Source organism: Telopea speciosissima, chromosome 4 (assembly GCF_018873765.1).
Source record: "Telopea speciosissima isolate NSW1024214 ecotype Mountain lineage chromosome 4, Tspe_v1, whole genome shotgun sequence".
In the NCBI taxonomy this organism is placed as follows: domain Eukaryota; kingdom Viridiplantae; phylum Streptophyta; class Magnoliopsida; order Proteales; family Proteaceae; genus Telopea; species Telopea speciosissima.
The window spans coordinates 60,793,501-60,811,782 of NC_057919.1; the positions used below are offsets into that span (position 1 = coordinate 60,793,501).

At 38.8% G+C, this 18,282-nt stretch overlaps 1 protein-coding gene, 2 long non-coding RNA genes and 1 pseudogene across 4 annotated transcripts in view; 3 read left to right on the forward strand and 1 right to left on the reverse strand.

Annotated features, from left to right (window-relative positions):
- LOC122659926 (switch-associated protein 70-like) overlaps positions 1–18,282 on the reverse strand; it is a 26,580-nt gene continuing 8,298 nt past the window's right edge. Inside the window, exons 3-11 of one of the 2 annotated variants that reach the window (XM_043855086.1) lie at positions 18,105–18,166; positions 17,854–17,937; positions 17,466–17,497; positions 17,243–17,324; positions 15,048–15,276; positions 2,093–2,320; positions 841–1,133; positions 311–470; positions 1–277 (exon numbers count right to left, since the gene is read on the reverse strand). In XM_043855086.1, the coding sequence (XP_043711021.1) occupies positions 113–277; positions 311–470; positions 841–1,133; positions 2,093–2,320; positions 15,048–15,276; positions 17,243–17,324; positions 17,466–17,497; positions 17,854–17,937; positions 18,105–18,166 (1,335 nt within the window). In that variant the 3' untranslated portion in view covers positions 1–112. Of the gene's footprint in view, positions 471–840; positions 1,134–2,092; positions 2,321–15,047; positions 15,277–17,242; positions 17,325–17,465; positions 17,498–17,853; positions 17,938–18,104; positions 18,167–18,282 lie in introns of both variants that reach the window. The other variant, XM_043855085.1, reaches the window with a different exon arrangement.
- On the forward strand, positions 7,205–14,200 carry LOC122659935. Its single transcript, XR_006332586.1, has 2 exons — positions 7,205–7,723; positions 13,927–14,200. It is a non-coding gene; the product is annotated as an uncharacterized LOC122659935 (long non-coding RNA).
- LOC122660633 lies at positions 16,285–16,457 on the forward strand (annotated as a pseudogene).
- Positions 17,244–18,282, forward strand: part of LOC122659934 — a 13,046-nt gene continuing 12,007 nt past the window's right edge. The window contains exon 1 of the long non-coding RNA XR_006332585.1: positions 17,244–17,366. This is a non-coding gene — a long non-coding RNA (uncharacterized LOC122659934). The remainder of the gene's footprint in view (positions 17,367–18,282) is intronic.

Sequence of the window (18,282 nt, forward strand, 5' to 3'; positions counted from 1 at the left end):
AAAAAAAAAAAAGGTACAGAAGAACATATAAGAAAAGACTGATTTTTTAATGATGCTCCAACCGCACACTCAAGTTGGTTTTTTCTTAAGGTACATCAAGAGTTAATAAAACTCAAGGCTGGTGAAATGAATTCCCTCCATGCTCATGATGATTGTCAACTGGTAGACTCACAACAGGAATATCCAAGCTGCTACCCTCTGCTTCAGGGGATATTCTTACATCAGCTATCCTCGCCTCTGTAGCCCTAATATCACTCCATTCCCCATCCCCAATTGAACAGAGATCGACTTGATCTACAGCTAACTGGACTATACCATCCTCAGAGACGGGGATAGATCTTGAAACGCTGAGACATGCTTTATCTACGTTCTCCGACAAGTCTACATGCTTTGTTAATGGAAGGGTGTTACCTACATCCGAGCATGACTCAGTCTTCTCTTCAAGGACTTGCTTTGTATCACTCTGCTGCCTGTATAAATAATTCAAATGTTCAATTTGCTAAGTTTTCTTCCATCTTAAGCTCCAAGAAAGAATCAAAGAAAGCAAAACATAAATTACTAGGATAAGTGGCTTTACATATGAGTAGATGTAAGTGACCACTACTAACAAATGAGACACATTTACAGGGCAATTTTATACATTAGACAGAGTGGATAATCAATTTCCTAAAACAAGCTGATTTGACAGGTTTCACCATATGAGGCAGATACAAGTGAGACAATCATGTCCATCTGACCATTTTAATCTTCCCCAGATAGTATAAAGTCATCACCAGAAATTGGATATTAAACAGGTTACCATAAAATTAAAGCCAACATAACAGAGATTGGGAAATATACCTTTGTAGTTGTCCTTGCAACATATTTACATATGCTAGGAGCTTTTCCTTCTCCTTGACAGCAGCTAATTCTTTCTCTACAGCTTCTTTTACCCTAGCTTCAGCATCTGCCTCTGCAACCCTTGCCCTCTCCTCAGCTCTAACAACAGCTCCTTCTAAAATCACAACACGTTCTCTAGCTTTTGCAAGCTCAGAACGCCATAGGTGTGCCTCCTGAAGAGCAGAGTCTCTTTGCTTAAATAGTTGATCCCTCTCCTTACTTAGAACCTCAATTTTTTCTTCAGATTCCCTTGACTACAATTTTAGCAAAAACAAAGCAATGTGGGTTTAGAAAGCCATTATTTATTAGCAGTACCACTAAAAGACCATAAGAAGATGGCATACATGCACAAACAAAAAAACTAAGGATTTTGAATAGTTTCTGAAGAAAAACCTGATGAATTACTGGAAACCTATATCATGCAGATCAAATTAAAAAGGTGTATTGACGAATCAAATCCATACAACCCAAACTTCAGATGTCAGCCCAACATGGGTGGAGGTATTAGGACCTGGCTATGTTTAAAAAGGAGGTGAATGCATCAAGAAAAATCAGGTGTCAATCCTCTTATTCATGATAGTCATGTCCAAGTCTCTGGCTGCTTGTTGCAGTTTGGACACATATCCCATGCCCATACTGATACCTGTGCCCATGACATTTCATGTCAACATGGGTGTTCCAGACTTACATGAGACATCTGAGTAACAAAGCTGGGAACCAACTAAATTTTAAGAGTTTATTAGAGAAAATAATAATAACATGTGACAAAGTTCCCCTCCTCCCCCACCCCCAACAAACGGCCCAACCCTTCTTAGGCCAAAGGAGCAAAGGAGTTCCAAATCGCCTTTTACCTCATGGAAGAGAACCAACTCATTATAGGGAAGCGAAGTGTGGCAGTTTGTATCAAAGGCTAGGCCTAGAGTAAATCTTAACTACTGGCATAAGCTTCAGTTTTGTCCCCAGACAAAGTAGAAGAGGTTTAGAGTAAACTCAATAATCCCAAGCCTGAAAACTTCATCTTTAAAACAATAAGCAAAAATAAATCATAAACTCTTGCACACGCATGTTTGGCAAAGGAGAAAGTAGGGAGCTGAAAAACAGACCAAGAAATAAAGTTTTCAAGAACATTTCCTCATTAGGCTAACTTACCAATCAGACTAAAAATAGTGCCAGAAAACCCTCTTCAACATTGAAGAGAAGAATACATCAGTACCTTTAACACTGCTGACCCTCTCTCTTTCTCTGAATCCTTCATTAAACGCTCAATTTCAGCACAGGCAATTCTTCTCTGTTCATCCATTGTATGAGCAGCAGCTGCGGCAGCCTCAGCCGCTTCAGCAGTATCAGATAGTTTCTCTGCTATTTCTTTTATTGTTGAATCCCGTGCACGAAGATCCCTAGCCAGATGGTGTAATTCCTCATCCTTCACTCGTAATGTCTCCTATGGACAAATAGCACAGGCAAATTGAAATGTAACTTTTCTTCCTCAAGGGCCTAAAGGAATAAAAAACTGAAAATTTTCTTAGCTAGATAGGACGTTGTGAATTTCAATTCAGTAGACACACTAGCACAAACACTCTTGAAGATCATAATTTCAGGCCATTTTCAAATGGAATCCATCATTTGCATTTATAAGTGTAAGCAACAGTTTTGTAACAGACCAAAATCACAAAATATTCACATCAAAAGAGCCATGACTAAAATGAAAATGGAGAAAACATCAGTCGCTTCAGCTAGCTGAATTAAGGAGATGAGTAACAGAATATTTATGGGTTATAAATTATGAAAAGAATGACAGATCTACAGGATCTTTTTTGGTTGATTGCTTCAAGTCTATGTACGATTTGTTTTCACATCCAAGTGGCCAATGAGGAAACAGGAGTATGTCCTGGGAAGATATGTTATGGCAATTTGACACTCAAAGAGTCCTTCCCTCATTTAGGATGGTGAACCATTAAGGACAGGAAGTGGGAACCCTAACAATTGGCAACTTGATCAGCTGATTGAACTTCTAAAAAGACCAGAAAAAAACCCATTGAAATGGCCAATAATGACATGGATTTGGGAAAATGCAAGATGCTGCTTCTCAACAAAAATTTTCTTATCTTCGATGAAAGTGAATGATGGAGACTTGCACTTTAGTTTGGCTGAAGCCCTCAAGTCTAAGATGGAAGTATATTTTTCACATGGAAACCAACCTGGATAAGATCTGTTATGGTGAGCACTAAGTGAAAAGAAGATGCAAATCGGTGAACATGTGATTTATGTGCAAAGTTTCCTTAGGGTCAGTCATCTCTTGTAATCATAGTTGTCAAGGCACTGCCTAGGCATCCAGGCTCTTTCTTGGGTCCAAGGCAACACAACACGCCTTGTTGACACTTCACGAGCTTACATTGATTTATGTTTATTGCTTTGTTTTTTAATGAATATGCTTATATTATATCCTATGCTTTGTTTACTATATGTTGATTTTCTCATATTAGGCCATTACTAGCATAATTATATCATATTGCATTGATCTGGCTTCTATGTTGCATATAAACATATAATTATATAAAATTATCATTGCTATATTACTTATAGTCATTAAAACACACCTAAGGCGCCTAGGCAACACCTAGGCAGGTACCTTGTCACCTAAACACCCCTCCAACGCCTTGGGTCGTGTAGTCGACTTGACAAGTATGCTTGTAACATTAAATCCTTGCCTCAATATTGCTGAGTCTCTTTTTGCAGCTTTTGGGAGAAAATGGGTCGTCCAAAGGCATTGAAGCCTTTGTCAGAAATTACTGAAGGATATAGTTGAAGCTACTGAAGTGAATACCCTCCCAAAAAGGAGAAAATATGCAGATTACAAAATTGGAGACAACTTCCCAATGCCAATAAGATGCACACATATAGGCTATACACTTCAGTTTCTTATTTTTTCTCAGTTTTAGTAATGATATTTAATAATTCTAGGGCTTGATCAGTTGTTTTAAATGGTTTGAATGTTATGATTGAATAGATCAGTCATTTTCTTGTATGTTCAATTAGAAAGTTATGATAACAAGACAAGGCAAATCAAATAATGGAGGACTCATCAACTTCATCATGACAGGGGCTGGGACGGCAAATGGTCAGATTCCACTTTATCGAACCTGACATATTAGATATTGGTCAACCCAACTTTGCCCTGCCCTCATGATACGTGCATAGGACTTGTAAACTTTACCATGGCAGGGCCTGTCATTCTTAAAATAGCAAACCTTACCCTAACATTTAATCATTAGGAGCAGCGCAAGGCATGCCCTATTTTGACCCACCCATTGCCATTCCTAGTTTCACTAGAAATAAAAGGTAGTCATTTTTTAGAGGTTGACAAGCGGTTATCTGCATCTAGTCCTGAATAGACAAAGAAGTAATACCGAGGAAATAGCCAAATTTTTTCAGAACAATCAGGTAGGCCAGATATTGAAAAATGAATTCTAAAAATCATATCAACGTTTTTAATATTGGACCAGATGTCAGACTGTTCTGGCCTTGCAGCCGACAGCCTTATAGTCAGACCATTTAGTCAGGAAGGCAACAGTCCTGGTGGATGTATAATAAACTTCAAATATTGAAAATGATTGTTTATAACTTTGTTTTGTATTAGGTTGGGTCTTTGATTAAGCAGTAATGTTCATGCGAGATCTTGGGTTCAAATAATACTGGCAATCATGTTTACAATGTAGGGTAAGCATTGCCATAGAAGTAAATTTAAATTTGTCGTTGTTTACTAAAACAAGTAGTGAGTTGAGTTGTATATTCAAACAAGGGGTCATCGTTTGGTGCAATGGTAAAAGTGTAAAGAATAATTGTATCAGGGGTATATATGTACATAACCCCTCTTTTATGTATTCTTTGTCATTTGTATAAGGCCAAGGGCCTGTGTGTAATTATATATTCTTTTCAATATAAGCATGTTAGTCTCTTGTTTTGAGACATAACACACCAAACCAAAATCGTGGCTGCTCTCTTGGGGTTTCTTCTCTTCTTCTTCTTCCACTCTAAAAGCTAACAAAAAGCTCATGCAGCTGGCATGAAGACATGGGTTCAAGCTAAAGTGCAACCACTTCCTGTAAAAAAAATACCAAAAGCTAGGACCAACTCCAGTCCACACATTTGTGACCCTGCTAAAGTAGGCCTTGCACTGACCTACAGCCCTTTTGCCATATTCATAAACAGTGCCCGTGATGCAACAATTAGGAAAGCATCTACTTCACCATGTGTCCAGGCTTCAAGTCCCTCAACTTCATCTTTTATTGAAAAACTCTAAAGGCCTTGGCCAGTGTTCTAGCAACCCATTGACAGTCTGATTGGTATGACAGTGAAAAGCTAGACAGTCTGCTGACTTTTCAACTGTTTGAGCATCCTCCAGTTTGCCAAATGGAATGGACCATCCTCCCTTAGGTAAATCCGTAAATGGTCCAAATAGACACAGTCCAACTGCAGTTGGGTCTGATAGTACTCAAAAGATTACCTAAAATTCATTAACCACAAAAACATATATGCAAAGAAAGAGAAAAGTATAAATAAAAACTAAAGCAAAAAAGGTCTCTGGCATGCCACACCCACGAATGATACCAGCATGCCAGCAATTTACCCCACATGCACTGATAATTTGGCTACTCTGACTACAGGACAACCACATGTAAGATATGGTGGTGCATGTAAAACCTAACACGATGCAAAAAAGAATGGAAATCGCAAACACAATAACACAATGCGCACAAAGATTTACGTGGTTCAGCAAGGTTGGCTACGTCCACGGTGAGATGAGATCTGTTTCCTATCAATGGAGAATAGGGTTACAGTCGCTTGTTCCTCACACCTCTCTCAGATTTTCAATACAGAAAAAGAACTCTTGCTACAGATTTATAGCAAAACCCCCGGAGGCTCCACACAGCAGTCCATCATCAGAAGTCAAGACACCAAAACCTCAACAGTGCAATCAACTGCATGGCCCACCATTTATGGGGCTATTCCCATTGTTTCTTTTCCCTTTCTTTCCCCATAATTTGGCACGTGGAATGGAATGAGAGGGCTGCTTATATTAGAAATACATCTAAAGATGTTCTAGGTGAATCTAAAGGAATACAATACTCATCTAGGGAGACTTGGTGGTGGGGTGAGGAAGTTCAAACAGAAATTAAGGCTAAAAAAATCCAGCTTTAAAACTTGGCAAAAGACAAAAGATGAAGAGGATTTCAAAAGGTATAAATTCAATAGAAACGAAGTTAAGAAGATAATAGGGAAAACGAAGGCTACAGAATATGAGGATCTCAATAACAAGTTAGGCACAAAGGAAGGGGAACAAGATAACTGTAAACTAGCCAAATTGAGGGAAAGGAAGAGTAGAGATTTCAACCATAGTAGATGTATTAAAAGTGAGGATGATAATATTTTAATAAGAGATGAGGAGATTAAAGAGAGGTGGATTAACTATTTCTACAGTTTACTAAATGAAAATCATACAAGTAATAGTATCTTACAAGGTTATAATAACCATCCAGAATCTACAAATCTTAGATATATATGAAAAATGGCTGAAGTAAAAGAAAGCCTTAAAAAAGATGAAAATAGGTAAAGTAGTACGTATAGATGGTATCCCAGTAGAGGTTTGCAAGAGTGTGGTATTTGTGGATTATCGTGGCTAACTAGGTTATTAAATAAGATTTTGAGCGCAAGGAAAATGCCGGATGAATGGAGAAGAAGAATTGTGTTACCAATTTATAAAAATAAATGTGATATACGAAGCAGTAAAAATTATGAAGGAACAAATTTCATGAGCCATCTATGAAATTATGGGAGAAAGTAATTGAAGCTTGCCTAAGACAAGTAACTAATATTTCAGATAACCAATTTGGTTTTATGCCAGAAAGATCAACCACGGGAGCTATTTATTTGCTTAGGAGACTAATGGAAAGATTAAGAGCATATAAGAAAGATCTTCATATAAAGGGCGGAACTCGGCAAAACGATGAGGTTGCTCCACCACTAGGTCGCGGGTTCGAATTGGGAAACAGCCTCCCCGTGAAGCAGGGGTAAGGCTGCGTACATTATGACCCTCCCCAGACCCCGCAGTGGCGGGAGCCTCGTGCACTGGGTACGTCTTTTTTTTGAAGAAAGGTCTTCATATGGTCTTTATTGATTTAGACAAGGCTTATGATAGAGTTCATAGAGAGTTAATTTGGCAAGTTCTAGAGAAGAAAAATGTTTCGAGTAAATACGTAGACATAATTAAAGATATGTATAATTATGTTTATGTAGTGATTAATGTAAGAATTATGAGGGAACAAGGCAGTGAATTCCCAATAACAATTGGCTTACACCAAGGTTCAGCTCTAAGCCTGTATTTGCTTGCACTAATCATGGATGAGTTGGTGAAACATTCAAGATCAGATCCCTTAGTGTATGCTTTTGCGGATGATATTGTTTTAGTGGATGAAACAAATGCTAGGATAAACACAAAGTTGGATTTACAGAAATCAACTTTAGAATCAAAAGGTTTTAAGATAAGTAAAACAAAAACAAAGTATATTATGTGTAGCTTTAGTAACAATAGGATTGAGAGAGAGGTGGTGAAAATTGATGATATGGAGTTACCACACAATAAGAACTTTAGATACCTAGGTTCAATCATGAATAAAGAAGGAGAAATACAGGATGATGTTGTACAAAGAATAAAAATAGGGTGGACGAAATGGAGGGGGTGCATCTGGAATGTTGTGTGGTAGACATATCACTTAAAACTCAAAAGAGAAATTTTATAGAAGAGTTATACAACCAGAAATGACGTATGGAGCTGAATGTTGGGCATGTAACAGAATGGAACCCTAAGTCTGATCAGCAGTGAAGAACAAAGAAGAAGAAGGGACAGATCGATTGAGAGGGTAAAACTCCCTCACGATTTGGTTAAAGACAAATCGTGGGGGGAATCTTATTTATAATATCAGCATTAAGAAAATACAAACACCCCAAAATACCCCTAAGACAACAGAATAAACTAGAAACATAAACAAGACCAAAATACCCCCGAAAATCTGTAAACACAAAACGACAATTCTTAACACTCCCCCTCAAGCTGGAGCGTAGACATCACCAAGATCCAGCTTCGAACAACCACTCAAGAACTGAGGTCGAAATAAAGCCTTTGTAAACATATCTCCAAGTTGAAACTGGGAACGAACAAAAGGAGTAGTAATTAACTTCTTCTGAACAGCATCTCGAACAAAATGATAGTCAACTTCAATGTGCTTAGTCCGTTCATGAAAAACGGGGTTGTTGGCAATAGAGATAGCAACTTGGTTATCACAGTACATCTCCATGGGCTGATCACTAGAATAACCAAGCTCACAAGCAAAAGAACGAACCCACATCAATTCTGCAGCTGTATGAGCCATAGCTCTGTACTCAGCTTCAGCACTGGAACAAGCAACAGTGGTCTGTTTCTTGCTCTTCCAAGTAACCAAATTACCTCTAAAGAAAGTACAATAACCTGTAGTCGATCTTCTATCGCCATTAGAACCAGCCCAATCAGCATCAAAGCATTAATTCTAATCAACAGTTCTCCCTTTTGTTGCTGTTTTGAAGGCTTCTACTTCCTCTTGCTCTCCTGTTGTGGTCCGCAGCAACTAGATGTTGTATACTCTTGTCTGAACCCTAGTCACACCCTAATGAAGGATTAGGGTTCCCTGATATGCTGAAGATTGATCGAGTTTGTCCTTGCCTGATGCTGTTCGAGATTTCTGCTAATTGAAGTAATGTTTGTCTCCATCTGAGAAATCGATTTCTCAAAACCCTGCGGAAATCGAGTTTCTTTTCCTCCTAAGATTTCTTCTTCATATTGGCTGGTGGTTTGGGGACCTTTATTCCTCATTATTTGATGATTGTCTACACCAACAATTGATCGCATACTGGGCTGTTCAGCCTCTTTTCTGAAGTTTGTCGATTTTTACCCTAATCTGGGTTTGGGCTGAAATCGATTTTTTTTTTTTGCCTTGTCTTCCTTATTGTTGGTTGTCTCTGCTCTCTACCTATCCCAGGTATTTTTTTGACAATATTATTTGATCTCATGGCTGATTCTAAGCCTCCCACGGACAATTTTAATATTCAGATTACTACCATCAAGTTGAATGGTGCCTCCAATTACCTTCTTTGGTCTCAAGCCTTTGAAGTTTATGTTACTGCTTCCCGGAAGATGTCTTATCTCATAATGACACCACCAGATCCTACTGATGACAAATATGACGATTGGAAGGCTGAAAATGCAACCCCTCTTTGTTGGCTTTGGAATAGCATGGAACCTTCCATAGCCTCTAATGTTATGTTTCATAAAACTACCAAGGGTGTTTGGGAAGAACTCAAGGAAAGCTATTCTCAAGATACCAATCTATCTCGAATTTATGATCTGTATGAGAAATTTTTCTCTTTCAAGCAAGAAGGAAAGTCTCTTGGCGAATATTACAGTTCACTGAAGGGAATGTGGGAAGAACTCAATGTGTACCAGCCTATCTCTACTGATGCCTCTGTGATTAAATCCCAACGTTCTGAGTTTCTGGTTGCTAAGTTTCTCTCTGGATTGGATTCTGATCTTCAATCCGTCAAAAGCCAATTATTGGCTAGTGAGAAGATCCCATCTATGAATGAAGCATATTGTCGAATCCAGAGAGTTGTTTCTCCTTCGGTGGTGAAATCTGATCCAGCTCATGTCTCCAAAGATAATTCTGCCCTCTTTACCTCTACTGGAGGGCGTGGTCGTGATAGTGCTATCTCTTCTCGAGGTCGTGGTTCTGGATCTGGTCGTGGTCATAGGGCTGTTTCAAACCCTGCTGGTTCATCTTCTGGTGATGGTGGCTCTCGATGGTGCTCTCATTGTGGTCGTCTTAACCACACTATTGAAAAATGTTGGCTGAAATATGGCAAACCACAATGGGCACGAGAGCAATTGCAAACGTTGCAGTCTCTAATGGAGCGGCTAATCCTGTGCAACCTCCTGACACTACTCATGGGTCTTCCACTGATGGTGGTAGTTCCTCTAATGACCTTGTTTCTCAACTATTACAACGAGTTCAGCAACTTGAGGCATCCTCCTTTACATCTACAGCTGTTCTTGCCCTCTCAAGTACATCTACTGCATGTTTTGCCTCCTCATCCTCTCCGTGGGTCATTGACTCCGGTGCCTCTTCTCACATGATCAGTAAGCCTAATTTATTTTCATCTTTTACACAGTCCGCTGCCCCATCTCGGATTTCTATTGCCGATGGGTCTTTTATACCCGTTATTGGTTATGGGGACATTCCCTTATCTCCTGATCTTTCTTTGTCTAATGTCCTTCATGTCCCTAAGCTCCCTCTTAATCTTCTATTTGTTAGTCAATTAACTAAGACTTTGAATTGTTCTATAACCTTTCATTCTTCTCATTGTGTCATTCAGGATCTTGCAACAAAGACGACGATTGGTGGCGGGCATGAGAAGGGTGGCCTCTATTATTTTGATTTGGCCTCTACTTCTATGGCAGCAGTTGCTACTTCTTCTGACATATCTCCTTGACATTGGCACTATCGACTTGGACAACCTTCCTTATCCAAGCTGCGCCATCTTGTTCCTAGCTGCAAATCTGTCTCCCGTATTGAGTGTGAAGCTTGTGAGCTTGGCAAGCATCATCGTACTGTCTTTCCTTTGAGTCCAGAGTCTAGGAGTACTTCTTTGTTTCAGTTAGTTCATTCTGATATTTGGGGCCCTTGTAGGGTCAAGAGTCGGTTAGGTTTTTATTATTTTGTTAACTTTATTGATGATTATTCTCGTATGACACGGTTGTACCTCTTGAAGGATCGATCTGAATTTGTTTCTATTTTCAAGCAATTTTATAATGAAATTCATGTTCAATTTGGTGTTCATTTAAAAATTCTGCGTACTGAAAATACCCTAGAGATAATCCAACGTGAGGTTTCCTCTTTTTGTTCTAACAATGGCGTCCTTCACCAAACTAGTTGCTCTTACACACCGCAACAAAATGGTGTGGTAGAGCGCAAAAACCGCCATTTGTTAGACATTACTAGGTCCTTGATGTTTCATATGAATGTCCCTAAAATCTATTGGGCTGAAGTAGTATTAACTGCTTGTTGATTAATCGTATGCCTTCCTCTGTTCTTAATAATCAAATTCCTTTTAATATTGTTTTTCCTAATCTGGCTGTTTTCTCTCTCCCTCCTCGTATTTTTGGTTGCCAATGTTTTGTTCATGAGCTTTGTCCTGGTATTGATAAACTATCTCCTAGGGCTATCAAGTGTTTGTTTCTTGGCTATTCTCGTACCCAGAAGGGTTATAGGTGTTTTTGTTAGCGTTATTAGGAGTTCTTTTTTCTTTAGTTCAAGCTGGATCTTCTTTCTTTACTTATTTGTATAATCCAGCTTGAGGGGGAGTGTTGGAATATGTGATCCAGAATACCATAGGGGTATTCTGGTCTTTTTGGGGGTAGTTTTATTCTTCTTATATTATTAAGTTTATGTCGGCTATGTGGGTTTTAGTCCCACATCACCTATCAATTAATTAATTCAAGTATTTTACAACTTCCATCTTCTCTTCTCTCTAGAGTTACTGGTTACAGGTCCTAGGTTTTTTACATCCCGTCTCTCGCCAACAGTTTGTTTTCGCTGATGTTACCTTCTTCGAAAACTCCCTTTATTTTGCTGGTTCTTCCATTGATGTTGATACTGATGGTGTCGGTCGTGTTGTTGCTGAACCTGTCCCTCCTCCTATCCCATTAGTTGCAAATCCTGGTTCCACGCAAATACAGGTCTACACACGTCGTACCCAACAGCAACCGCCGCCAATGCCACCTCAACCTATTGTGGCTGCCCCTCCACTGCCACCAGCTGACTCCTTGCCTACAGATCCAACTTTGGACATTGATGATCTCCCTATTGCAAAGAGAAAAGGTACTCGCACTTGCACTCAGAATCCCCTTTACCCATTGGCCAATTATGTTTCTGTTTCTCATCTTCCACTCCATTATCATGCTTTTGCTGTAGCATTACATTCTACCTTTATTCCCACCTCTTATACGATTGCCTTGTCGCATCCTGGGTGGAAAAATGCTATGGATGTGGAGATGGATGCCTTGGTCTCTTGTAAGACTTGGTCGTTGGTTGATCTACCGCCTGGTAAAGATCTTGTTAGGTGTCGTTGGGTGTACACGGTTAAGTACAATCCAGATGGCACTGTGGAGCAGGCTAAAGGCCCGTTTGGTTGCCAAGGGGTTTACACAGACCTATGGGGTGGACTACTTCGAGACCTTCTCTCCTGTTGCGAGATTGAATTCTGTCTATATTTTGCTTTCCTTGGCGGTCAATCTTGATTGGCCTCTCTTTCAGATGGATGTGAAGAATGCCTTCTTATATGGTGATCTATAGGAGGAGGTGTACATGGAGCAACCTCCTGGTTATGTTGCTCAGGGGAGGATAGTGTCCGAGTTTGTCGCCTTCATAAGGCAATTTATGGACTGAAACAGTCTCCCCGTACGTGGTTTGATAAATTCAGCGGTGTTGTGGCTGGTTGTGGGTTTTCTCAGTGCTATTCTGATCACTCTATCTTTGTTAGACGTCAGGGGACTAACGTGGTCCTCTTAGCAGTCTATATCGATGACATTATTGTTACCAGTAATGATGCTTCTAGGATTGCACAGGTGAAGAGGTATTTGCATGATAACTTCCAGATCAAGGATTTGGGTAATCTCAGGTACTTTCTTGGTATTGAGGTTGTTCACAGTTCTCGAGGTCTTAACCTATCCCAAAGGAAGTATGTTCTTGATTTACTTGATCAAACAGGAATGTTGGGTTGCAAACCTATTGATACTCCTATGGATCCCCATGTCAAGTTTGGCACTTCTGATGACAAGGAATTTAGTGACCCACATCCGTACCGACGCCTGGTCGAGTGGTCGGTAAACTTATCTATCTTACAGTTACTCGTCCCGATATTTCCTTTACTGTGGGTGTTAGTCAGTTCATGCAGACACCTAAGCAAGTACATTGGGATGCTGCTTGTCGCATTTTACGCTACCTCAAGGGTGCTCCAGGTAAGGGGCTGGTTTATTGTCGTCATAGTTATACCAGCATTGTTGGGTGCTCTGATACCATGTAACAGAATGGAACCCTAAGTCTGATCAGCAGTGAGGAACAAAGAAGAAGAAGAAAGTATAGAAGAGAAGAGAAGAAGGGAGAGATCGATTGAGAGGGAATGTTGGCAAAACCGTGAGTTAGAAAGAGAGAATTAGAGCATAGAATGGCTTAGATTCATTTATAGGTAAGCCCCTCTATCTATAATAGAGGGGAAAGTTACAAAGGGACTGAAATAGACATAATTACCCCTAACTAGCTGACTCTATAAGGGCAGCAACTTAAACTAATGATATAAGAATTAAACTACCCCCATAAGGACCAGAATACCCCCACGGTATTCAGGATTACGTATTCTAACACTCCCCCTCAAGCTAGATTATACATATAAGTAAAAAAAAAAGCTCCAGCTTGAACTAATAAGAAAAAAACTCCATAATAATGCTAACACTCTCCCTCAAGTTGGCGCATATAAGGTACTAATGCCCAACTTGAATAAAATGGAAAGAAACTAAGTTGCAGCAGAGTCCAACTTGACAGATGAATGAATCTCCCAAATAAACCTTCAAGAACTTTGAAATAATTGATCTTCAAAAAACTGGGCAAACTTGATCAACAAACTTTCACCAATCTTCAATAGCTGTCCAATGATGAATCTCAGATTGTCATAGTGACATAAAATCTTGAAGAGTAGAACTAGGGCAGCAAGTAGCGCAATAAACTCCCTCACGATTTGGTTAAAGACAAATTGGGGGGGGGGGGAATCTTATTTATAATATCAGCATTAAGAAAATACAAACACCCCAAAATATCCCTAAGACAATAGAATAAACTAGAAACATAAACAAGTCCAAAATACCCCCAAAAATCTGTAAACACAAAACGACAATTCTTAAAAGGGCAGTAAAGAAAAAACATTTAAACAAACTTAATGAGACTAAAATGAGGATGTTGTGGGGGATGAGTGGTAAAACTAAAAAAGATAAATGAAGAATGAACAAATTAGAGCAAACCTTGGAGTTGCCCCTATTCATGATAAGTAGAGAGAAACTCACCTAAGGTGGCATAGACATGTGCAATGGAGGCCTTTGAATGCTCTAGTACGGAGAAGTGATTTATTTCAAATTGAAGGAGATAAAAGAGCTAAAGGTGGGTCTATAATAACCATAGTAGATGTGTGAGGAAAGACATATATAACTTAGGACTGGAATCTTGTATTTTTTTTAATGGGTATATTGTATGGCTTTGAATAGAGCTAATTGGAGAAATAGGATCCATGTAGCCGACCCATTTAGTTGGGATAAGGCTGAGTTGAGTTGAGTTGTACTTTGGCACGTGGAAAGTCAGATCAGTCAAAAAATTAATCAATGGCTACATGATGACATGGAAGAATTCATTGAATTTGATCACTAACCAAATTGCCACATGGCAGTTGACAGCTGGCATGCTGGGAAGCCTTCTGGGGTGTGCCATGCTAGAAACCAACCCCCCCCCCCCCCCCAAAAAAAAAAAAGAGATATAAGGAGAAAAACAAAAGGAGTATCCTATCTCATACAGTACCATTTTAGATTTGCATTAGCACAAAAGAGAAAAAGGAATTATTTTGTAGTTTGAACAATTTATTGGTGGAAGAGGAATCTAATTACTATCTTGCAGCAAAATAGTCGACAGATTATACACTCAAAATGTAACATCCAAAGAGTACATGAAGCTATAGTTTCCTTATATTTTTCCAAGACTTCAACAACATTTGCTTTGGATCATTTTGTTTCCTTTGGTCCAACTGAACAAGGCAGCGAGAATCCTTAAAGGCACCAACTCATGCTGAAGTTACAATATGGCATATCACAGACTAATCATAGAAGAATAGTTCAACAATTAATTTCCAATGCCAAAATAATAGAAGATGCAACCAGGACAACCAGAACACTCTTCATTTTGTCGTACTATAATCACAATCCAGTAGTAAATTTCAGATGTAGTGAGATATAAAAAATGAAACAGGGTACCTAGTAGTTAACATACTTTCATGATTGTCAGATCATCCATTTGACCTTCGTTTGGTCTATTTGCCACCACGCCCAAAGCATTTCTCATGGATATCCGCATTGCTGCTTCAATTTCTTTAGCAGCTTCCTGAGCCCTTGAGTTGGCTTCAGCAACAACTCTTGCTACTGTCCCTAATTTTGTAGAAGTATTTCCACTTAAGGAATTCACAGCTTCTTTGTGGGCCTTTAACACCAATTGAGTAGCACTGGATGTTGGACAATAAAGAAAGATGACAAGAGATGAATGCAGCCACATCATTCACTAGACATAACTCAAGTAATGAAAACTGATTACGTCCTCCGAAAATCACAAGACTTTCATTTAACAACAGATAGCAAGACAAAAAACAGGGGACTTTGTCTAACAAAATATCAAATATGATTGAACAAAATTGGACTTCTGCACAGCAAGACGAACATGAAATGCTAACTAATTAAGATAAAGATCAATTGTTCAAAAGATGAAAAGCCTATGTTATATGGTAATGGGTACAGGTCTCACAGACTCGTAGTCTGACACAAATGTGAGGTGTCAAACTCATAGTTAGTTAAAACAGGTTTGGCTAATAAATGGTGTTTGGTATGACGTGTTTAAAACAGTCTAGAATATGAATGGGAAGGTAAAAAATCCGGTCAAACATTTTGAGAGCGGAAAAAAAATCGGAAACAATAAAACGGGTTTTAAACGTTTAGATTTGTAAAGTGTGGAAACAAAAATATCGCAATATACATTTATAAGGAAGCTAGTCTATGTCAACGTCCACGTGGTAGATGTATTGCTTGGGTACTTTACATCTCTAGTGATGGTGACAGCTTGTAGCCCTGCACAGCCTGGGGTTGTCAGGGGATGGGTAACAAGAACGTAAGCTACACACTAATAGGGGTCTAGACTCTAGACACATCAAGGGCTGAAAGGATATCTATAAATTCTATTAACAATTAACAATAGTCGCTAAAAGGCGGAAGTAGTGAAGAGCGGAACTGATAACTACAGTAATCAGTAAATGAGGTAGTCACAAATCACAAGAGAGCCACGAGTCAATAAAAACTAAAAACCATATCAGAGCAGATTCAAAAGTGATAACCTATCTTCTCGAATAATGCTGAAAACTATGAGCAAGAGGGATAGACTCCAGATTTAGTCCCACAGGGTAGTGTATGGAAGGGAATAGGAATAAACTTTTATAAGAAGGAAACTATGACTCAAGACTGATGTACCTTTCTCGGCCTTTTGGCTGAGACCAAGTGTAGTCTTATCAATTTAATATTAATATTTGATACGTGCACCCTTGGTAAATATGATATTAAATTAATTTCACTAGGGGGACGGGTCCACCATGGTAGTTTGCTTCTGCATTGCACAACTGCACAGGCCTGGTGCACTCAGAATTCAGGAGGCTCAAAAAGCATTTTTTTTTCCTCTTGAATAAAATGGAAACACATTTTAAACAGTTGATAAGAAAAGAACCATTTTTTTCCCATATCTTTCGGTGTGATATGGAAAATGGAATTTTAAACGGAAAGACAGGAACGACATATAATATGCATTTCAACTAACTATGGTCAGACTCAACAGAGCCCCAAAAATAAGATTCAGGGACTTGAGGGGATATATGATCTTTTCATATCAAATAAATTTATAATAAACTTCAACTACTATACCAAAATAACTGTTATTGAATGGATGAAATTAGTTATGCATCTATAAATAACTAATTATTCCTAAAGCTTTAGATATTTTTCTAAATCTAGGGATTATCACTATTTTGTGGACTTCACGGAAGAAAATTTCCAAAACAATGTTTTCATCATAGTTGGAATGTCCTGTTGATGGATCCTAGGTCTTTTCCATCATGAACCATAAATATTTTTTGAAAACAAGAGATATAAAGCAAACCACATTTTATCTTAGCAAAATTATATTCACCTATCTAACACGTGAATACTGCAGCCTGCCTGACATGACTGAATTTCAGAGAATGGAGCATCACTGTTGAATAGCTCTAGAATAGATGAATATACTCAATGAGGACAACCTTAAAATTTTTTGATCAACCACACAGCACATACAGAAGAGAAGGCAAGATGAGAAAGCTTTCTGAAAAACGTCTATGCCTCTATGAATATAAAACTTCCCATTGCAACACCAAACCAAAGCTTTGGAGCACTTACAGTAGAGTTGATACCCAAGCTCTAGCAGCACCAGGAGTTTCAGCACAGAGGAAGTAATCTTGTTTCTGGGGGGTACCAATATCTATTGAGAACAGTTAAGAAGCATAAAAACCATGGTGCTCAAGTAGCAAACTATATGAAGCCGCAAGTAAGAGTTAGGAATTAAAACAATATCCTCCTCTATATATCCAGCAAACTTTAAGATGTTAATGCAAGTGGATACAGAAACAGCAGCCGTCATATTTTGGTAGTCCACTGAAGAATGGAGAAAGAGGAAACAGATCAGTACATATAAAACCAACTAAGATAAATCTCTATTTCCTCAACTTTTACCTTTCCTAGTAAATTTCTTACATTACTTGTCCAAAAAAAAAAGTAATTATGACCCTCGGAGCAACGGTAAGGTCGCTCCATTGCGACCTAGTGGTTGCGAGTTTGAGTCGGGGAACAGTCTCTCCGTGAAGTAAGGATAAGACTGCGTACATTATGACCCTCCCCAGACCCTGCAATAGCGGGGAAGCCTTGTGCACTGGGTACGCCCTTTTTACTTGTCCAAAAAAAAATTTAAGAATAAGTATTTAAAATATATATATACCAATGAATGATCTTACTGGAAGTTTACAGGAGAGATGGTAATTGTGCTATTTGCATCAAATGTAATGGTTCCCTTGACAACTGACTCATTCCTCCGAATCCTAATGAAAAACAATAGAGTGGGATCATTAAACTGTACACAAAAGACTCAATCCTTTTCAGATACACTGGGAACAACAGCGACGGAGTGTTAGAACATAAGACAGCGGTGTCAAAGATAATAACTTTAGAAAATGGAAGGTTTCTCCAAAAATGTGAGGAACCATACTTGTATTCCATTTTTCCAGTAGTGGGGTCCAAGATCACCCATCGCTCGTTCCATTTCCTCAGCTGCCAAGAAAATTGATTTAGCTAACAGTCATAAAGAAATTGAAATGGATACGTAAGCTTACAGGAGAATAACCAGGTGTTTATAAATATCATCATATGAGATGCTTAGGAAAATG